Source organism: Nerophis ophidion, linkage group LG08, assembly GCF_033978795.1.
Source record: "Nerophis ophidion isolate RoL-2023_Sa linkage group LG08, RoL_Noph_v1.0, whole genome shotgun sequence".
Classification (NCBI taxonomy): Eukaryota; Metazoa; Chordata; class Actinopteri; order Syngnathiformes; family Syngnathidae; genus Nerophis; species Nerophis ophidion.
Genome location: NC_084618.1, coordinates 9,282,803 through 9,306,641, shown reverse-complemented (window position 1 = coordinate 9,306,641; position 23,839 = coordinate 9,282,803). Strand labels below are relative to the sequence as shown.

Genomic DNA, 23,839 nt, shown 5'->3' with positions numbered 1-23,839 from the left:
CAAATGACATCGATAGTTCGTCATCCACTGAGCTAACTCCTTTACAACAGGCAAGAACAAAGGCTGGTGACAGTCTGATTGGTAGGATTTTGTGGTCAACCACACTCTTTCAAGAGCTTGCCATTTCTTCTCAGAATAGTCTGGTTGTAGCCTGGGTACTCGCTCATCTTCCCCCTCACACTGTTCCAAGAAGTGGTCCCAGAATGCGGAGTACGCCTCTCTTGACAAACCATCACTGGCCATGGCTTTCTCATTTGTAAACTCCATTCTTAGACTAGCATTCAGTACTTTTGGATCCATGAAGACATGAAGGACATCATCGATCATGTTTACTCGTCAAGCAAGTTGTCGTCGCCTTGCTTTTCTCTGAGGATTAAAACTAGAAGCCTTTGTACTGGCTTCTGCTCTCTTGTGACATTTAATGATGAACTTGCTTTCCTTCTTCCTCCTGCATTATTTCACCGCTGCATCCTCTCAAGTTCCAAACTTCCCAGAGTTTTTGAGTGTTGGTTATGTTGATGAAGTTGAGACGAGTTACTATGACAGCAACGTCAGGAAAGCAGAATCCCAACAGGACTGGATGAACAAAATCACAGCAGAGGATCCAAACTACTGGCAGAGACAAACAGAGATCTATGTTGTTAATGAACATGTCTACAAAGACGACATTGAAATAGCCAGGAAGTGTTTCAACCAAACTGGAGGTGTTCATACTTACCAGAGGATGTCAGGATGTGAATGGAATGATGAGACTGATGAGGTTAAAGGTTGGTTCCAGTTCAGTTATGATGGAGAAGATTTCATATCGTTGGACATGAAGACATGGACATGGACCGCAGCAAAACAACAGGCTTTCCCTCCAAACTCAAGTAGGACCAGAACACACTTAGACTAGACTACGATAAGTATTATTACACTGAGGAATGTCCTTCTTACTTGAAGAAGTATGGGAAGAAGGTCCTAATGAAAACTGCTCAAGTAAGAACGGTGCTCTTTGAGTGAAAAGGACAACACAAAAGGACATCAAAAAGCCGCAAGAGGACCAATTCTGCCTTGGCCACGCCGCCGCTCATCAGCCAGGGTGATTGGAAACACCTGCCAGCTCTTTAGGGGGAGTTGTGTGGCGCTGAAAGCTGCACAAGAGAGAGACTTGGTCAATTATGTCTGGTGGCAAAGATGATGTACAACCACAAGGTGGCCAAAATGTGGATCCTGAAAGGGAAAATGTACAATATTCTGAAAAGAAAAAAGAGCCATAAAGTATACTGCCAAAGGCTTTCAAATGAAAGTTGATCATTATCGTAAAGCAATAGGAGCATGTGTTAAAAAAGCTGCTAAAATAAGGGAGACAATGAAACAAGTCATGCATTCAAATGAAAATGATGAAAATGCTGTAAGAGGTCACTTGGATGAATTGATTCATTTGTGTGGAGAAGAAAGGGAGAATCACTCATTGATTGCTTAACATTGCCTGGAGAGGAACTTGGTAGAAAAAATGACTGGTTTCAAGATGAAGATACTAGGTTTCATAAAAGTTGTGCATGAATGGTTATCAGAAGTGAAAAAGCTAACCACACATGACACTGAACCTGTGGGAGAGGAGTCACAATTACTTCCTTCTCAAACACATGGCTCAGTTGAAACACAATTCCAAGATGAAATGCATGTCCCACTTGCCCATGATGAACATTTATGTGTTACACTTTCAATCAATCAATGTTTATTTATATAGCCCCAAATCACAAATGTCTCAAAGGACTGCACAAATCATTACGACTACGACATCCTCGGAAGAACCCACAAAAGGGCAAGGAAAACTCACACCCAGTGGGCAGGGAGAATTCACATCCAGTGGGACGCCAGTGACAATGCTGACTATGAGAAACCTTGGAGAGGACCTCAGATGTGGGCAACCCCCCCCCCCCCCTCTAGGGGACCGAAAGCAATGGATGTGGAGCGGGTCTAACATGATACTGTGAAAGTTCAATCCATAGTGGCTCCAACACAGCCGCGAGAGTTCAGTTCAAAGCGGATCCAAGACAGCAGCGAGGAAACCATCTCAAGCGGAGGCGGATCAGCAGCGTGGAGATGTCCCCAACCGATACACAGGCGAGCGGTCCATCCTGGGTCCCGACTCTGGACAGCCAGTACTTCATCCATGGTCATCAGACCTGACCCCCACCACAAGGGAGGGGGGGGACATAGGAGAAAAAAGAAAAGAAGCGGCAGATCAACTGGTCTAAAAAGGAGGTCTATTTAAAGGCTAGAGTATACAGATGAGTTTTAAGGTGAGACTTAAATGCTTCTACTGAGGTAGTATCTCGAACTGTTACCGGGAGGGCATTCCAGAGTACTGGAGCCCGAACGGAAAACGCTCTATAGCCCGCAGACTTTTTTTTGGGCTCTAGGAATCACTAATAAGCCGGAGTCTTTTGAACGATGACCCCTCCATTGTACCTGTGCAAGTTAAAAGCAAGAAGGGGGACACAGTATTACAAACTTATGCATTTCTGGATCATGGAAGCACCTTCACATTCTGCACAGAAAAACTGATGCAAAGACTGAACATCACAGGACAAAGAAAAAACATATCAAAACCATGAATCAAGCTACCACATCACTGGACTGGAAATAGCCAGGATAAATACGAATGACTTTATTCATTTGCCTGATGTATTTACACAAAAAAACATGCCAGTTTTACCACACAATATTCCAAAACAGCAGGATTTGAAACACCGGCCATATCTCAACCATATCAAATTACTACCATGAATTGATTAACGTGGACCCCGACTTAAACAAGTTGAAAAACTTATTGGGGTGTTACCATTTAGTGGTCAATTGTACGGAATATGTACTGTACTGTGCAATCTACTAATAAAAGTATCAATCAATCAAACCTGAAATGGACTCTGACATCGACCTCCTCATTGGCACGAATGCCTCTAAGGTACTGGAACCCTGGGGGGTGGTCAATAGCCAGCAGGACGGGCCATACGCAGGGAGGACCCTGTTGGGACTGGTCATTTATGGTCCTTTAAAAGCCCTGTTGCTGATGTCAATAGAATATCTATTCTAAACTTGGAGGAGTTATTAATCAAACAGTTCAACCAAGATTTCAGTGAACGATCCAGTGAGGAAACAGAGGACATGTCAAGAGAAGAGGAAAAGTTTCTTGGTATTGTGAGCCACTCTGCAAAGATTAAAGATGAACATTACAGTTTAAACTTACCTTTTAAAGATGAAGATCCCATCATGCCGAACAAACAACTGTTGTATTGCAGAGCAACGCATCCAGAGCCTGAAACGCAAGTTCAACAAAAATGAAAAGTTCCATAAAGAATATACATCTTTCCTCACAGATATGATTGACAGTGGCTATGCTGGATTGGTACCAGCAGACAAGCTGAGTAGAAAAGATGGAAGACTCCGGTATATTCCACATCATGGTGTGCACCACTCCAAAAAAAGGAACATTAAGAGTTGTTTTTGACTGTGGTGAAGTCTTTAAAGGAACATCACTGAACTGTGAACGGCAGGCAACAACGGCAGACAACAATAGACAACAACGGCAGACAATAGACAACAACGGCAGACAATAGACAACAACGGCAGACAATAGAAAACAACGGCAGACAATAGACAACAGCAGACAACAATAGACAACAGCAGACAACAACGGCAGACAACAATAGACAACAACGGCAGACAACAATAGACAACAACGGCAGACAACAATAGACAACAGCAGACAATAGACAACAACAGCAGACAACAATAGACAACAGCAGACAATAGACAACAACGGCAGACAATAGACAACAGCATACAACAATAGACAACAATAGACAACGGCAGACAACAATAGACAACAACGGTAGACAATAGACAACAACGGCAGACAACAATAGACAACAGCAGACAACAATAGACAACGGCAGACAACAATAGACAACAACGGTAGACAATAGACAACAACGGTAGACAATAGACAACAACGGCAGACAACCATAGACAACAGCAGACAGCAATAGACAACAGCAGACAACAATAGACAACGGCAGACAACAATAAACAACGGCAGACAACAACAAACAGCAGACAACAATAGACAACAACAGCAGACAACGGCAGACAACAGACAACAAAAGCAGACAACAATAGACAACAACGGCAGACAACAGCAGACAACGGCAGACAACAACGGCAGACAACAACAGACAACGGCAGACAACAACAGCAGACAATAGACAACAGCAGACAACAGACAACAACAAAAGCAGACAACAACGGCAGACAACGGCAGACAACGGCAGACAACGGCAGACAACAACGGCAGACAAAAACAAAAGCAGACAACAATAGACAACGGCAGACAACAACAAAAGCAGACAACAATAGACAACAATGGCAGACAACAGCAGACAACAATAGACAACAACAGCAGACAACAACAACAAAAGCAGACAACAATAGACAACGGCAGACAACAACGGCAGACAACAACGGCAGACAACAACAGCAGACAACAACGGCAGACAACAACGGCAGACAACAACGGCAGACAACAACGGCAGACAACAACGGCAGACAACAACGGCAGACAACAATAGACAACAACAGCAGACTACGGCAGACAACGGCAGACAACAACGGCAGACAACAACAGAAGACAACAACAGACAACAACAACGGCAGACAACAACAGACAACAACAACGGCAGACAACAACAGCAGACAACAACAGCAGACAACAACGGCAGACAACAACAGACAACAACAACGGCAGACAACAACAGAAGACAATAGACAACAGCAGACAACAACAGCAGCAGACAACAATAGACAACAACAACAGACAACAACAGAAGACAATAGACAACAGCAGACAACAACAGCAGCAGACAACAATAGACAACAGCACACAGCAACAGGCAGGAAAGACAGGAGAACATATGGAGCAATGTCACTACAATAATCCTTGGTATGTTTCATTTACCCTGAAAGTTGGTTAATAAATATACATAAACTGGATTTCCGCCTGGACTTCACTTCATATGCAATGTTTGCTGCTGCCTAGGATCACTCCCTCAAACCTGTTGAGTAATGATAATAAATTACAACATTTGAAGCTGAAGATTGCCACTACAGTCGGTAAAATGTGCAGAACAAAACGAGGGACGTTCGCATCTTTTGACCACTGGTGTACTTGAATCAGTCGATTAGTATGCGTTTGTTTGGCATTAAATGTGGGTGGAGGGAAAGGTTGGATGCAAATATAGCTACAAATGATACAATATGTACATACAACTAGCCTAAATAACATGAACAAAAACATATTCAAGTTGACTTAGGTGGAGTGTTCATCGATTAGCACGGCATGCTAATCGATGAACACTCCACCTAAGTCAGCTTGAATCCGTCCCTGTTGGTGTTGTTACACCTCCGACAACACACCCACCAGGCATGACGTCTCCAAGGTACGGAAAACAGTTGAAAAAACGGAAAATAACAGAGCGGATTTGACTTGGTGTGTGTAATATGTTTGAGAAAATGGCCGATTGTTTCCCGTTGTGACGTCACAGGTGAAAGGTCATCGCTCTGACAGTGAACAATTGAAAAGCGTTTAAATCGGCAAATTCACCCTTTTAGAGTTCGAAAATCGGTTAAAAAAAACATATGGTCTTTTTGACGCTTACATAGGTCTGCTGAGAATGTTCCCCTTTAATATACAATACAAGCACATCTCATTGACATCATCACACTAAGACAATACATGCTCTTCTGCACATCTGTCATCATTTGTAAAACAACAACAACCATGATTTGAACACACACACCTCACAACTTACAACAAAAATGCCGTCATGGATAAATATAAGACATTCATTTAAACTGTCAAACATAGTGGCCACCTTATTGACCGTGTGAGCAGCTTTGATTGCTCCAAAGCCACCTTTTAACCCATCCATCCATCCATCCATCCATCTTCTTCCGCTTATCCGAGGTCGGGTCACGGGGGCAACAGCCTAAGCAGGGAAGCCCAGACTTCCTTCTCCCCAGCCACTTCGTCTAGCTCTTCCCGGGGGATCCCGAGGTGTTCCCAGGCCAGCCGGGAGACATAGTCTTCCCAACCTGTCCTGGGTCTTCCCCGTGGCCTCATACTGGTCGGACGTGCCCTAAACACCTCCCTAGGGAGGCGTTCGGGTGGCATCCTGACCAGATGCCCGAACCACATCATCTGGCTCCTCTCCATGTGGAGGAACAGCGGCTTTACTTTGAGCTCCTCCCGGATGGCAGAGCTTCTCACCCTATCTCTAAAGGAGAGACCCAAACTCATTTCGGCCGCTTGTACCCGTGATCTTGTCCTTTCGGTCATGACCCAAAGCTCATGACCATAGGTGAGGATGGGAATGTAGATCGACCAGTAAATTGAGAGCTTTGCCTTCCGGCTCAGCTCCTTCTTCACCACAACGGATCGGTACAACGTCCACATTACTGAAGACGCCGCACCGATCCGCCTGTCGATCTCACCATCCACTCTTCCCTCACTCGTGAACAAGACTCCTAGGTACTTGAACTCCTCCACTTGGGGCAGGGTCTCCTCCCCAACCCGGAGATGGCATTCCACCCTTTTCCGGACGAGAACCATGGACTCGGACTTGGAGGTGCTGATTCTCATTCCGGTCGCTTCACACTCTGCTGCGAAACGATCCAGCGAGAGCTGAAGATCCCGGTCAGATGAAGCCATCAGGACCACATCATCTGCAAAAAGCAGAGACCCAATCCTGCGGTCACCAAACCGGAACCCCTCAACGCCTTGACTGCGCCTAGAAATTCTGTCCATAAAAGTTATGAACAGAATGGGTGACAAAGTACAGCCTTGGCGGAGTCCAACCCTCACTGGAAACGTGTCTGACTTACTGCCAGCAATGTGGACCAAGCTCCACTTTTTAACTTCAATTGTAAATGTAGACTAATCTGGTAAACTTTTCAAGTTTGTTGTGAGGTGGTTCCATTCCTTTATGGCTTTATATGAAAAGGCTGATTGTGCAAAATATGTTTTACATCTGGTTACACTACACTGCCCCCTGGTGGAGGCTCGTGTGTTTCTGGTTGACGCAGCAGACGTAAACTGGACAAAGTGCATAAGTGGCGCCGGTGCGGTGTTATTTAGGATTTGATGGGCCATTAGTATTGATGCTAATCTTTGAATATTAGCTAAGTTTAACAATCTATATTTTTGGAGAACTAAACAGTGATGGTGGTGTTGTGGTTTTCAGTCAAGAATTTTGAGCGGTTGTTTGTGCAAAGTTTCCAATGGCCACAGAGTCATTTTGCTTGCCTGCGACCAACATGTTGTAGAATAATAAAAACGAGACATAATCGTTGCGCTTCTTTTCTTTTCTTTCTCCTATGTCCCCCCCTCTTTTGTGGAGGGGGTCCGGTCCGATGACCATGGATGAAGTACTGGCTGTCCAGAGTCGAGACCCAGGATGGACCGCTCGCCGGTATCGGTTGGGGACATCTCTACGCTGCTGATCCGCCTCCGCTTGGGATGGTTTCCTGTGGACGGGACTCTCGCTGCTATTCAGTGTTTTATCCTTCATAGTTAATATTGTAAATCCCACTTTCTTTATGTCTCATTCACTAAAAAAATATTAGCATAGCTCGGTTGGTAGAGTGGCCGTGCCAGCAACTTAAGAGTTGCAGGTTCGATTCCCGCTTGTGCCATCCTAGTTACTGCCGTTGTGTCCTTGGGCAAGACACTTTACCCACCTGCTCCCAGTGCCACCCACACTGGTTTAAATGTAACTTAGATATTGGGTTTCACTATGTAAAGCGCTTTGAGTCACTTGAGAAAAGCGCTATATAAAAATATAATTCACATTCACATATAAATAATTGTATTCAGTTTTTTAAGGCGGTCTGTCATAACTGTTTTAGCATTCAATCAAATATTATTGTGAAGTTTTGTATTAGTATTCCTAAAAATAGATATAGACACATTTTTTTTCTCTACATTTACCCCCCCCCCCCCGAGACAAAATAATTGCCCAGGTCTGTCCTAGATACTCCGTTAAGACGTAGGAAGGCAAGGGATTCAGTCTGTAATTTTAGTCAAATATATCCTCGTTGTTAAAAAAACAACTTACGTGCAATAATTACATTTTTATGCCATAGAAAATTAGCTGTGGCAATTTGCTCTTATTTTACCGACTTCCTTTTCTCTCCTGTGATGTGTGTGTAAATGGGGCACTTTTTGTCTGTATCGCATATTTGTGGCGGTTAAAGAACTTTTAATATATTTACCGATTATTTGTTTTATTTGTTGTTTTAATCAAAGGCGATGGCTGTTTACGACCCCCGCCCCTTAGAAACAGCTGTTGACGTGTAATCAGGGAAAGTCCAAATAAAAGAGGCGTACAATTTTCGCAAGAGTGTGGTGAGACAGTGTCCAGTCGTCTCTCCTCAAAATGACGCAGCATGCAGGATAATTTATTATTGTCCATTCTTTAACATGTACAAGACATATAAAAACTGAATTTATATTTTGGGCAGACATACGTTACCCACGTTTCCCACCTTTTTTAAGGTGGGAAAAAAGACAATATTGGGAAAGGGGGGAAGAGTGAAAAATATCAGTCAAAGGCTGGAACCGCGGGAGGGGGTCCAGGCTGAGTCTAAGTGAAAAAATACTAATTTGCCATAGCACACATAGACATGTTACTTTTAATCACAACACACAACAGAGGGGGGTGTATATTCCCATTGTTTTGGGCGTATTGATGAAGTGTCCATAGGCCTGGGGGCGTTCTGCATGCAAGAAAAAGTTTGACTCCAAGTGTCATTGAGGAGGGAGGTCCAAAGCGTCCATCTTTGAGGAGTCCTCAAGGGATGTTTTCAGAACAGCCTGCTCCTGTTGTTGCATCAAATCCATCAATCAATCAATCAATCAATCAATGTTTATTTATATAGCCCCAAATCACAAATGTCTCAAAGGACTGCACAAACCATTACGACTACAACATCCTCGGAAGAACCCACAAAAGGGCAAGGAAAACTCACACCCAGCGGGCAGGGAGAATTCACATCCACTTGGACGCCAGTGACAATGCTGACTATGAAAAACCTTGGAGAGGACCTCAGATGTGGGCAACCCCCCCCCCTCTAGGGGACTGAAAGCAATGGATGTGGAGCGGGTCTAACATGATACTGTGAAAGTTCAATCCATAGTGGCTCCAACACAGCCGCGAGAGTTCAGTTCAAAGCGGATCCAAGACAGCAGCGAGAGTCCCGTCCACAGGAAACCATCTCAAGTGGAGGCGGATCAGCGTCAAAGCCATTCGAGGGAATCAAATCGTAGAATAAGTTTTATGTTTTTCCGTGAGCAGACACTAGAACGGCTTGTCTGTTCTATTCGTCCAAGCTTGTCCTCAGATCCAATTTGTCCCTTTCGGCAACTTTCTCCATGATGTGACCTGTTTTGTGGTTCAGTTCAGAAATGGCCAGAGACTGTGATCCCAAGGCTTCGGTTGCGACAAATGTCTTCCATGTCCTCGTTGGAAAGGACTGAGAGGCACATGATTCTCCATTTATCCCAGGAATCTCTCACATACCACGCAGCAAAGGTTCTGTCAGGGCATCCAGGCTCCCTAGAACCTCTTTTCCTCCCCGAAAAACGTGCTGTGTGTGTATGTGCTTACCTGTGTAGTAGTCCACAGGTGCGTTGGTCCAAAAGGTCAAATATCCCAGGCGTCTTTGAAGAAGGGGGACAGGCTTTTCAGAGCGTCTGTCACTGCAACAATTTCTGTTAGAATAATTGTATCCAAGTTATCACAAAACTTTGTGTTTCAATGAGTTCCCGGTGAGAAGACACAAGCTGTCTTTGAACCTACCAAGAAGAAGGCTTGCAAAAACTCCACTCTGTAGGATGGGAAGCAACATGAAGGTGATGTTTCTTTCATGTATTGTCAACAGAAAGATATCGTCTTGACCCAAGAACTACAAAAGCGGACCAGGCTCGCCTCCGGGCGACCTTTTCTGTGAAATATTTTACGACTTTTCCTTTGAACTGTTTTAATCAAAGGCGATGGCTGTTTACGACCTCCGCGCCTTAGAAATAGCTGCCACGTAGTCAAGGAAATTCCAAATAAAAGGTGTACAATTTTTCGCCAGTGTGGTGAGTGTCCAGTCGTCTCTCCTCAATTGAGTCAAATTTAATTCTCTCTCTGTTTAATTCTGTTTCTTTCATGTATTGTAATCAACAGAAATAAATCGCCTTGACCCAAGAACCACAAAAACGCAGAGGAAGCAGGACCAGGCTCCCCTCCAGGAGACCTTTTCTGGGAACTGTTTTACGACCTTTTCTTTGAACTGCTTCAATTAAAGCAGATAGCTGTTTATGACCCCCGACCCTTAGAAACACTTGTTGCCATGTAATCAAGGAAAGTCCAAATAAAAGAGGCGTACAATTTTTCGTCAGAGTGTGGTGACACACCATACAAGGGTAGTGTTCAGGCGTCTCTCCTCAATTGAGCCAAATTTAATTATTTCTGTTTAATTCTTTGCTTCTTGTCTTGTTTAATAGATGTTATCAGTTTTGCTTGGGTGTAAACAGCGTGGTCCTGACAAAGCCATTGCAGGTAAGGATGGTTTAGGTTAGGGCGGGCAGACTTTGTTAAATGTTGTCTGTCCTGGCCCTTAAAATGATCGTTTCGCCCTGCAGCGCAGAGAGCTTCTCCATGATGTTGTCCATTTTGCGATTAAATTCACAAACCGACAACAATTGAAAGTGTCCTCAGCTTTGCTCAACAAATCCATCAGCAGGGGCAACCTTTAGGCTCCTTGAGCGGCTGACGTCTTCCAAATTTGTCGATAAAACCGGATCAGCAGGTTGTCAAGACTCCAAACTGACAACTTCAAATGTCTCGGACAGAAAGACAACCCTCCACTTTTCGCGGGAGACCGTCAGGTTTCCCAAGGACCTGAGCTTCTTGTCCAGACCACCTAGTCAGGTCCGTAAGGGAAGAGTCTCGAGATAATAGACTTTTTTACAAAGTTATTTTTATTATGGAATACCTTTTTTTGGACATATTTCTATTTACAGGACTTTTCCTCTATTAGTATCTGTTGGTAAGGCTAATTGCTTTTATTCTTTATTTAAATACACCTTATAAATCTTTATTTAAATATTCTATATTAGCTGTACTTCACAGCAGGGTGCTGTTCATAGCTCTATACAGTTCTATAGTACAATAAGATCAGTAGCTACAAAGAAGTCAACATTAAAATGTTATTCCTTGGAAAGACACAAAGATAAACGCTATATAAAACCTTGTAAAATAAAGGCGGTTTTAAAGAGAAGGCTGATGGAGGGGGGGGGGGGGGGGGGGTCCATACGTGGAACAGTGGAAGCTTCCTGGGATGAAAAATGACAAACTCCATGATCGTTCTCAATCAAGAACACTGTAGATCATTATTAAACGTTCTGGGAAACAAAACAAAACAAAAAATTAAAGCTGCAAGCAGCGTTGGTCGGGTCCGCCTTTGGCTGCTGCCCCCGAGACGCCTTGGAGCCACTATTTAATGCATTGTGAAAGTAATGCAGTTGTTGTATTGAAGTGAAAATATCAGATTTCCTGTTGATTTTTGCCAAAGTATGTTGATTATTAAAATGTAGGTCTAAGTGAGACCTACATAGTGGTTTTTGTTTCATGTCTCTCTGACATTCCTACCGGAAGTTACAAGCAGTTTTGTCTTTGTTTTGTTTTGGGGTTTGGTTTTTTTATTAACTCGCAATTGTTGCCAGTCCTGATGTGTGTGTCAAGTTTGGTGAGTTTTGAAGCATTTTAAGGGGGTCAAATTACAGATGAAAGAGGCAAAAATGAAATTTTTTAGGAAAATTTGCGCGGGTGATCTTTGAAGGCACGTAAAATCAAAACCGGAGCAGTAATCAAAACTCTGATCCATACTTTTAATCAGAAGCGTCCAAACTCTCTCCTGTGCGAGTTTGAAGCCGAAACGACAAACGCATTCGGAGGAGTTTTCGTTTGAAAAAAGGTGACAGGTTTTCACAAAACTTTTATTTTGAAGGGGTAATTGCCAACTTCCTGTTGATTTTTTCTGCAGGCTGTCAATTATTAAAATGTAGGTCTAAGTGAGACCTACATAGAAGTTTTTGTTTCATGTCTTTGCGGCATTCTTACCGGAAGTTAAAAGCAATTTTGTTTGTGTTTTCTTCCTAGGTGCAGTTTTTTCTGTGTTTTATTCAAAAATAGCGCTAGAGCGCATTTTTCGATTTTGGGGTTTGTTTTTTTCGTTAGATCGCAATATTCGCCAGTCCAGATGTGTGCGCCAAGTTTGGTGACTTTTGAAGCATTTTAAGGGGGTCAAATTACAGCGCAAAGAGGCAAAAATTGCATTTTTTGCCAAAATTTTATTTTGAAGGGGTTTTTTGCCAACTTCCTGTAGATTTTTGCTGAAAGAAGTGAGTGTATGAAAATTGGGTCTAAGTCAGACCTACATAGAAGTTTTTGTTTCATGTCGCTATGACATTCCTAACAGAAGTTACATGCAGTTTTGTCTGTCATTTTTTTCCTAGGGGGCGCTAGAGCGCAATTTTCATGTTGGGGGATTGGTTGCTTAATATGTTGGGAAGGTTTGCTATACCGACGTGTGTGTCAAATTTGGTGAGTTTTGAAGCATGTTAAGGGGGTCAAATTACAGCGCGTAGGTGCGGAATAATAATAAAACACAGCAGTTTCAATAGGGTCCTTGGCCCATGGCAAAGGACTCCACAGGAGTCCAAGGCCAAGGACCCTAAAAAAGGAACTTGGTTGACGTGTGAGGAAGGAGCTTTCAAAATAAGAGCGGTGCACCCCTAGCTGGAGTGAAAAATACGCTTGTATTCGTTGAGGATCAACTCCACGATCTGGTTCTGGAAGACCGTGTGCATGGCCAGGTTGCCGGTCTCCACGGCGGGCCGCAGGAGCGTGGGTCCGAAGACGATGGCCACGTTCTGCACCGTCATGCGGTTCTCCTCGCCCGCCTGGATGACCCTGGGAGACGGCGCGGGGAGAGGAGGTCAGCGGCAGAAAAGGCGCGGAGCGGGCGCTACGCGATGTTGCGCCTTACCTGCGTAAATGTCCGAAGAGAAGCTTCATGGTGTCGTGGTTGGACGCCGGCAGGGATTGGACCAGGTTACAAATACGATCCACCTTTTTGTCGTAATCCGACATTTCTGCAAAGGATGAGGGATATCATCTGATCACGTCCAACACAAACGCTGCACAAACTGACATATAAGTAAGATCAAATACCGTATTTCCTTGAATTGCCACTACGGCACTTACCAAAGGCATGCAGTAAAAATTTGAGTGTGATGTAAGGATACACTCATGAAAAGCACATTTGATTAAAAAAAAAAACAACCTTACTATGGTCTTACCTTTACTTATAAATGAAGTCCATGTCAGCTCCTTCTGACCAAAAGCACCTCCTGCTTCGATTGAAAGTCCAGTTTAGAAAACTGCTATCAGTTAGCTCGGCTCCACAAGTGCGGGCGACGACAAAATTATCCCCGGACAACTCCCCCTCCCGTTCTGCTCCGTGGGTGATCTCTTTATCCCACCGCTGCCACCAGGAAGTGTTATTGTATAAATGATACACTGAGTTTTTAGGACCGGAACATGCTTTATTTCAGCCCGGTTGTTTACATAGCTAGCGTAGGTCCGTCGTGCACCCGCCACGTCATATCCGTCCCAGCACAATCACGTCACTCATTTCACTTCTTCTGCAGCCGAATAGTCGCAAGAAGGATCACTAGCGCCCTCTACCACCAGGAAGCTGGAGTCATTTAATGACTCATATTTGACAGACGCAGCTACGGTATTGTGACGGTCTCAAGCCGTCGTCTTGCGGGTTCCCAGGACCACCAAGGAAGGACATGGCCTGAGCAGTTTGACTTTGTTTATTTTTCAATAAAACCTCAGTCCACGTCGATCTTTTGCTCCTCCCCTCCGCTCACTCGGCGTCTCCTTGCCGCCATCTTGGCGTGCCCTGCCTGTCTGTCGGACCGTCGATTCTACAGGTATATTAATGAAACATATCTGCTTACTGTTCTTTTTAGCATATTCAATAGCTTGGACCTTAAATCCTACTGAATAGCTCTTAATCTTCTTCCCTTTATGTGATTTCAAATGATTGAAATCAGCCTCCTCCATTTTGAAAATGATGACAGGTGAAGTGTCACTCGTGACGTGACGAGTTTGACCCGGTGGTAATTCAAGGAAATACAGTATGTCAAAAAAAGGCTGACATTTGCTTATTTTCTGTCTGATAAGATCATTTTTCTCACTAAGCAGGTGTCATGTTTTACTTGTTTTAATTTTTGCTCCTAAATGTCAGTAAAATATTCCAGCTTGTAGCTGAGATGTGATGAGCTATGTTGAGTCAAACATGCTTGAAAGTAGAATATCAAGTCTTGCACAGCTGTGTCATCAACACAAGTATAAAATACTTGTTTTTAAAGTAATCATATCTTATTTCAAGCATGAAATAAAAAATCCTGACTTTACACATTTGTGTCTCATAATTAAAACAGATGGCAGCCAAATGGACTTTGCAGTTTTATTTTGAAAGAAAGAAGAGAAAAGAGGCACTTATATATTAGTACACCTGGCACAGTGCAGCAAACTGACACTTCGTATTTAAACATTTAACATGTGACATTTCTAAATATTTTGGACAGAAATAGTTCATAAACATTCAGATAAATTACAAAATCCAAAATTTGCTCAGGATCCGGGCTGTAAATAAAAAAAATTCCGCCTGATTGTTGCTTATATAGACACCAGCGCCCCCCACAACCCCAAAAGGAATAAGCGGTAGGAAATGGATGGATGGATGGATATATATATGTATATATCCATCCATCCATTTTCTACCGCTTATTCCTTTTGGGGTCGCAAAGGGGTGCTGGTGTCTATATCAGCTCATCGCAGGGCCATGTGTGTGTGTGTGTATATATATATATTTTATATATATGTATACATACACATATAAATAAACACAGACACACATATATATACACATCTTTACATACATTCACACACATACACATACATATATATATGTATAAATTCCATATACATATATATATAAAATATATATGTATATATACACATATATAAACACACACACATATACATATATATATATATACACATCTTTATATACATTCACATATATATATATATATATACATATATATACACAGACAAACTTCAATATATATACACACACATAAATATGTATATATATATACACAAAAGACTATATATATATATATATATATATATATATCTATATATATGTATGATATATATAGATATATATATATATACACACACACACACACACACATATATATATACACACACACAAATAAATATGTATATATACACAAAATAATATATATATATATGTATATATATATATATATACACACACACAAATACATATAAATATATACACACATATATTATATATATATAATGTGTGTGTGTATATATATATATATATATATATATATACTGTATATAAATGTGTATATATATTAGTTATCGCGATCCTCACGTTCTGCGATTCAGTATCGATTCTCATTTTAAAAATATGTACATTTTTTTTCATTTATTTTATTTTTTTTAATCAATCCAACAAACCACTATACAACAATACCATAACAATGCAATCCAATTCCAAAACCAAACCTGACCCAGCAACACTCAGAACTGCAATAAACAGAGCAATTGAGAGGAGACACAAACACCACACACTTGCATGGCATCTCATAAGCTTGACAACACACCGTGTCCAATATTTTCACAAAGATAAAATAAGTCAGATTTTTGCTTCCTTTAATAGTTAAAACAAATTCACATTATTGCAATCAGTTGATAAAACATTGTCCTTTACAATTATAAAAGCTTTTTTTTTTTTTAAATCTACTACTCTGCTAGCATGTCAGCAGACTGGGGTAGATCCTGCTGAAATCTACGTATTGAATGAATACACAATCCTTTTCAATCGGAAAAATATCGTTTTTGAATCCAGAATCGCGTTGAATAAAAAAAAAATCGATTTATATGCGAATCACGACCCCAAGAATCGATATTGCATCGAGACGTGGGACACCCAAAGATTCGCAGCCCTAATATATTTATACACACACACACACACACACACATTTATTAGTAGGGTCCTGATACATTATTGATACCAGCGATATCAGTAAAAGAAGTATTATCAGTGTGTATGTAGAATGTCCGATACAAGCAGTCATATTTAAAAATGGTGTCCTGATACATTATTGATATTGAAGATTAGTCTGATACCAGCAAAAGATCGGGTGAAAATATTGCATATTGTGAGATTTTGCCATAAAAAAAGTTGAGTTTTCTTCAGCAAAAAGTGAGGAGTTGACACCAAGGGACACATCTGAAGTTTTAGGTTCAGATTTTAGGTCAAAAACTACTTATTTGACTTATTTTGAACACTGACTGAGAACCTTTCACCTTCACTAAAGTCCAGATGACCACGATGGTTACAAGAAATATTGTGATGGTTTTGAAAATGCAAAATGGCAAAAGTGAGTTTCATTTCTGTAGAAGTGACATGTTGGGATATTTACACAATAATAATAATAATAATGATAATAATAATAATAATAATAATAATAAAGTTGGGAAGTGAAAGTCTTCTTACTGATGGCGGTGATGAAGTCATAGAAGAGTCTGTAGGGGAAGAGAGGCTCAGGAAGCTCACGCAGGAAGAGCTTGAGCGCCCCCGTCAGGACGTGAGCGTCCTGCCAATGTCCGTCCTCCAGGTCCAGTTGGTCTGTGGACCACAGCAGCAAACATCAACATCCTGCGTTCTACGCCCAGCAAACATCGACAACCTGCGTCCTACGCCCAGCAAACATCGACAACCTGCGTCCTACGCCCAGCAAACATCGACAACCTGCGTCCTACGCCCAGCAAACATTGACAACCTGCGTCCTACGCCCAGCAAACATCGACATCCTGCGTCCTACGCCCAGCAAACATCGACAACCTGCGTCCTACGCCCAGCAAACATCGACAACCTGGGTCCTACGCCCAGCAAACATCGACAACCTGCGTCCTACGCCCAGCAAACATCGACAACCTGCGTCCTACGCCCAGCAAACATCAACATCCTGCGTTCTACGCCCAGCAAACATCGACAACCTGCGTCCTACGCCCAGCAAACATCGACAACCTGCGTCCTACGCCCAGCAAACATCGACAACCTGCGTCCTACGCCCAGCAAACATCGACAACCTGCGTCCTACGCCCAGCAAACATCGACAACCTGCGTCCTACGCCCAGCAAACATCAACAACCTGCGTCCTACACCCAGCAAACATCGACAACCTGCGTCCTACGCCCAGCAAACATCGACAACCTGCGTCCTACGCCCAGCAAACATCGACAACCTGCGTCCTACGCCCAGCAAACATCGACAACCTGCGTCCTACGCCCAGCAAACATCAACAACCTGCGTCCTACGCCCAGCAAACATCGACAACCTGCGTCCTACGCCCAGCAAACATCGACAACCTGCGTCCTACGCCCAGCAAACATCAACAACCTGCGTCCTACGCCCAGCAAACATCAACATCCTGCGTCCTACGCCCAGCAAACATCGACAACCTGCGTCCTACGCCCAGCAAACATCGACATCCTGCGTCCTACTCCCAGCAAACATCGACATCCTGCGTCCTACGCCCAGCGAACATCGACAACCTGCGTCCTACGCCCAGCGAACATCGACAACCTGCGTCCTACGCCCAGCAAACATCGACAACCTGCGTCCTACGCCCAGCAAACATCGACAACCTGCGTCCTACGCCCAGCAAACATCGACAACCTGCGTCCTACGCCCAGCAAACATCGACAACCTGCGTCCTACGCCCAGCAAACATCGACAACCTGCGTCCTACGCCCAGCAAACATCGACAACCTGCGTCCTACGCCCAGCAAACATCGACAACCTGCGTCCTACGCCCAGCAAACATCGACAACCTGCGTCCTACGCCCAGCAAACATCGACAACATGCGTCCTACGCCCAGCAAACATCGACAACATGCGTCCTACGCCCAGCAAACATCGACAACCTGCGTCCTACGCCCAGCAAACATCGACAACCTGCGTCCTACGCCCAGCAAACATCGACAACCTGCGTCCTACGCCCAGCAAACATCGACAACATGCGTCCTACGCCCAGCAAACATCGACAACATGCGTCCTACGCCCAGCAAACATCGACAACCTGCGTCCTACGCCCAGCAAACATCGACAACCTGCGTCCTACGCCCAGCAAACATCGACAACCTGCGTCCTACGCCCAGCAAACATCGACAACCTGCGTCCTACGCCCAGCAAACATCGACAACCTGCGTCCTACGCCCAGCAAACATCGACAACCTGCGTCCTACGCCCAGCAAACATCGACAACATGCGTCCTACGCCCAGCAAACATCGACAACCTGCATCCTACGCCCAGCCAACATCGACAACCTGCGTCCTACGCCCAGCAAACATCGACAACCTGCGTCCTACGCCCAGCAAACATCGACAACCTGCGTCCTACGCCCAGCAAACATCGACAACCTGCGTCCTACGCCCAGCAAACATCGATAACATGCGTCCTACGCCCAGCAAACATCGACAACCTGCGTCCTACGCCCAGCAAACATCGACAATCTGCGTCCTACGCCCAGCAAACATCGACAACCTGCGTCCTACGCCCAGCAAACATCGACAACATGCGTCCTACGCCCAGCAAACATCGACAACATGCGTCCTACGCCCAGCAAACATCGACAACCTGCGTCCTACGCCCAGCAAACATCAACAACCTGCATCCTACGCCCAGCAAACATCGACAACCTGCGTCCTACGCCCAACAAACATCGACAACCTGCGCCCTACGCCCAGCAAACATTAACAACCTGCGTCCTACGCCCAGCAAACATCAACAACCTGCGTCCTACGCCCAGCAAACATCGACAACCTGCGTCCTACGCCCAGCAAACATCGACATCCTGCGTCCTACGCCCAGCAAACATCGACAACCTGCGTCCTACGCCCAGCAAACATCGACAACCTGCGTCCTACGCCCAGCAAACATCGACATCCTGCGTCCTACTCCCAGCAAACATCGACAACCTGCGTCCTACGCCCAGCAAACATCGACAACCTGCGTCCTACGCCCAGCAAACATCGACAACCTGCGTCCTACGCCCAGCAAACATCGACAACCTGCGTCCTACGCCCAGCAAACATCGACAACCTGCGTCCTACGCCCAGCAAACATCGACAACCTGCGTCCTACGCCCAGCAAACATCGACAACCTGCGTCCTACGCCCAGCAAACATCGACAACCTGCGTCCTACGCCCAGCAAACATCGACAACCTGCGTCCTACGCCCAGCAAACATCGACAACCTGCGTCCTACGCCCAGCAAACATCGACAACATGCGTCCTACGCCCAGCAAACATCGACAACCTGCATCCTACGCCCAGCAAACATCAACAACCTGCGTCCTACGCCCGGCAAACATCGACAACCTGCGTCCTACGCCCAGCAAACATCGACAACCTGCGTCCTACGCCCAGCAAACATCAACAACCTGCGTCCTACGCCCATAAACATCAACAACCTGCGTCCTACACCCAGCAAACATCAACAACCTGCGTCCTACACCCAGCAAACATCGACAACCTGCGCCCTACGCCCAGCAAACATCAACAACCTGCGTCCTACACCCAGCAAACATCGACAACCTGCGTCCTACGCCCAGCAAACATCAACAACCTGCGTCCTACGGCCAGCAAACATCGACAACCTGCGTCCTACGCCCAGCAAACATCGACAACCTGCGTCCTACGCCCAGCAAACATCGACACAACCTGCGTCCTACCCCCAGCAAACATCGACAACCTGCGTCCTACACCCAGCAAACATCGACAACCTGCGTCCTACACCCAGCAAACATCGACAACCTGCGTCCTACACCCAGCAAACATCGACAACCTGCGTCCTACGCCCAGCAAACATCGACAACCTGCGTCCTACACCCAGCAAACATCGACAACCTGCGTCCTACGCCCAGCAAACATCAACAACCTGCGTCCTACGGCCAGCAAACATCGACAACCTGCGTCCTACGCCCAGCAAACATCGACAACCTGCGTCCTACGCCCAGCAAACATCGACACAACCTGCGTCCTACCCCCAGCAAACATCGACAACCTGCGTCCTACACCCAGCAAACATCGACAACCTGCGTCCTACACCCAGCAAACATCGACAACCTGCGTCCTACACCCAGCAAACATCGACAACCTGCGTCCTACGCCCAGCAAACATCGACAACCTGCGTCCTACACCCAGCAAACATCGACAACCTGCGTCCTACACCCAGCAAACATCGACAACCTTACCGTGATCCGCCATGATGCGCAGCTTCTGGATGACGGCCAGGTTCCCGCTGACCCTGTAGAGTCCGTCCACGTCCAAGCCTGCCAGTGGACACATGGGGGTGTGGTCAGGGGGTGAGTGGTCCACCATGTGGGTGTGGGTGTGGGTGTGGGTGGGTGTGACCCTACCTCTCCTCTCCACAGCCTTGATGCAGGTCTCCACAAAGCGGGGCACGGTGGTCCCCTCCAGTGCACACAGAGTGTCCAGGTGGCAGCCGAACACATTGTCTGCAGGCCAGCAGCACAGCAGTCAGTACTAACATACAAGATCTGGACCAGTTCTTAAGTCCAGGCTGGGGCAGCTGACCACGCCCACTCTGTTCCCATTGGTCAGCTTTGTGTACGTCCCACTATTCAGGTTTTGTACCTCATATGGCCGAAAAAGTGGTGTAGAGGAACTTGGACTCCCTAAATAGTGACCTGAGAACTTTTGGTAAAATTCTCCTACTTGACCATTGGCAAGGTTAAAGAGCGCCACAGACTTAAGGTTAAAGAGCACTATAGACTGACGTTTAAAGAGCGCTATAGACTGAAAGTTAAAGAGCGCTATAGACGGAAGGTTAAAGAGTACTATAGACCGAAGGTTAAAGAGCGCTATAGACTGAAAGTTAAAGAGCGCTATAGACGGAAGGTTAAAGAGTACTATAGACCGACGGTTAAAGAGCGCTATAGACTGAAAGTTAAAGAGCGCTATAGACGGAAGGTTAAAGAGTACTATAGACCGAAGGTTAAAGAGCGCTACAGACTGAAGGTTAAAGAGTACTATAGACTGAAAGTTAAAGAGCGCTATAGACTGAAGGTTAAAGAGCGCTATAGACCGAAGGATAAAGAGCGCTATAGACTGAAAGTTAAAGAGCACTATAGACTGAGAGTCAAAGAGCGCTACAGACTGAAGGTTAAAGAGCGCTATAGACTGAAGTTTAAAGAGCGCTATAGACTGAAAGTTAAAGAGCGCTATAGACGGAAGGTTAAAGAGTACTATAGACCGAAGGTTAAAGAGCGCTACAGACTGAAGGTTAAAGAGTACTATAGACTGAAAGTTAAAGAGCGCTATAGACTGAAGGTTAAAGAGCGCTATAGACCGAAGGATAAAGAGCGCTACAGACTGAAGGTTAAAGAGCACTATAGACTGAGAGTCAAAGAGCGCTACAGACTGAAGGTTAAAGAGCGCTACAGACTGAAGGTTAAAGAGTACTATAGACTGAAAGTTAAAGAGCGCTATAGACTGAAGGTTAAAGAGCGCTATAGACCGAAGGATAAAGAGCGCTATAGACTGAAAGTTAAAGAGCACTATAGACTGAGAGTCAAAGAGCGCTACAGACTGAAGGTTAAAGAGCGCTATAGACTGAAGTTTAAAGAGCGCTATAGACTGAAAGTTAAAGAGCGCTATAGACGGAAGGTTAAAGAGTACTATAGACCGAAGGTTAAAGAGCGCTACAGACTGAAGGTTAAAGAGTACTATAGACTGAAAGTTAAAGAGCGCTATAGACTGAAGGTTAAAGAGCGCTATAGACCGAAAGATAAAGAGCGCTACAGACTGAAGGTTAAAGAGCACTATAGACTGAGAGTCAAAGAGCGCTACAGACTGAAGGTTAAAGAGCGCTATAGACCGAGGGTTAAAGAGCGTTATAGACTGAAGGTTAAAGAGCACTATAGACTGAGAGTTAAAGAGCGCTACAAACTGAAGTTTTAAAAGATCACTATAGATTGAAGGTGAAAGAGCGTTATAGACTGAAGGTTAAAGTGCGCTACAGACTGAAGGTTAAAGAGCACTATAGACTGAAGGTTAAAGTGCGCTACAGACTGAAGGTTAAAGAGCACTATAAACTGAAGTTTTAAAAGATCACTATAGATTGAAGGTGAAAGAGCGTTATAGACTGAAGGTTAAAGTGCGCTACAGACTGAAGGTTAAAGAGCACTATAGACTGAAGGTTAAAGTGCGCTACAGACTGAAGGTTAAAGAGCACTATAGACTGAAGGTTAAAGAGTGCTATAGACTGAAGGCCAAAGAGTGCTATAGACTGAAGGTTAAAGAGTGCTACAGACTGAAGGTTAAAGAGCGTTATCAACTGAGAGTTAAAGAGCGCTATAGACTGACGGTTAAAGATCACTATAGATTGAAGGTTAAAGATCGATATAGACTGAAGGTTAAAGTGCGCTACAGACTGAAGGTTAAACAGCACTACAGACTAATGGTTAAAGAGCGCTACGGACTGAAGGTTAAAGAGCGCTACGGACTGAAGGTTAAAGATCGCTATATACCGAAGGTTAAAGAGCGCTATAGACCAAAGGTTAAAGAGCGCTATAGACCAAAGGTTAAAGAGCGCTATAGACCGAAGATTAAAGAGCGGTATAGACTGAAGGTTAAAGAGTGCTATAGACTGAAGGTTAAAGAGGGCTATAGACTGAAGGTTAAAGAGCGCTATAGACTGAAGGTTAAAGAGCACTATAGACAGAGTTAAAGAGCGCTATAGACTGAAGGCCAAAGAGTGCTATAGACTGAAGGTTAAAGAGTGCTATAGACTGAATGTTAAAAAGTGCTATAGACTGAAGGTAAAAGAGGGCTATAGACTGAAGGTTAAAGAGTGCTACAGACTGAATGTTAAAGAGCGTTATCAACTGAGAGTTAAAGAGCGCTATAGACTGACGGTTAAAGATCACTATAGATTGAAGGTTAAAGATCGATATAGACTGAAGGTTAAAGTGCGCTACAGACTGAAGGTTAAAGAGCACTACAGACTAAGGGTTAAAGAGGGCTATGGACTGAAGGTTAAAGATCGCTATATACCGAAGGTTAAAGAGCGCTATAGACCAAAGGTTAAAGAGCGCTATGGACTGAAGGTTAAAGAGCGCTATAGACCGACGGTTAAAGAGCGCTATAGACCGAAGGTTAAAGAGCGCTATAGACCGAGGGTTAAAGAGCGTTATAGACTGAAGGTTAAAGAGCACTATAGACTGAGAGTTAAAGAGCGCTACAGACTGAAGTTTTAAAAGATCACTATAGATTGAAGGTGAAAGAGCGTTATAGACTGAAGGTTAAAGTGCGCTACAGACTGAAGGTTAAAGAGCACTATAGACTGAAGGTTAAAGTGCGCTACAGACTGAAGGTTAAAGAGCACTATAAACTGAAGTTTTAAAAGATCACTATAGATTGAAGGTGAAAGAGCGTTATAGACTGAAGGTTAAAGTGCGCTACAGACTGAAGGTTAAAGAGCACTATAGACTGAAGGTTAAAGTGCGCTACAGACTGAAGGTTAAAGAGCACTA

At 44.3% G+C, this 23,839-nt stretch overlaps 1 protein-coding gene and 1 pseudogene across 1 annotated transcript in view; one reads left to right on the top strand and one right to left on the bottom strand.

Annotated features, from left to right (window-relative positions):
- The first annotated feature begins 409 nt into the window (after window positions 1–409).
- LOC133557283 (major histocompatibility complex class I-related gene protein-like) lies at window positions 410–1,125 on the top strand (annotated as a pseudogene).
- Window positions 1,126–11,050: 9,925 nt separating this feature from the next.
- The window catches only part of arhgap27 (Rho GTPase activating protein 27), an 88,049-nt gene continuing 75,260 nt past the window's right edge, over window positions 11,051–23,839 (bottom strand). Inside the window, exons 14-18 of the mRNA XM_061907636.1 lie at window positions 20,702–20,800; window positions 20,537–20,614; window positions 16,771–16,902; window positions 13,141–13,246; window positions 11,051–13,064 (exon numbers count right to left, since the gene is read on the bottom strand). Coding sequence (XP_061763620.1) covers window positions 12,887–13,064; window positions 13,141–13,246; window positions 16,771–16,902; window positions 20,537–20,614; window positions 20,702–20,800 — 593 coding nt within the window. The 3' untranslated portion in view covers window positions 11,051–12,886. The remainder of the gene's footprint in view (window positions 13,065–13,140; window positions 13,247–16,770; window positions 16,903–20,536; window positions 20,615–20,701; window positions 20,801–23,839) is intronic.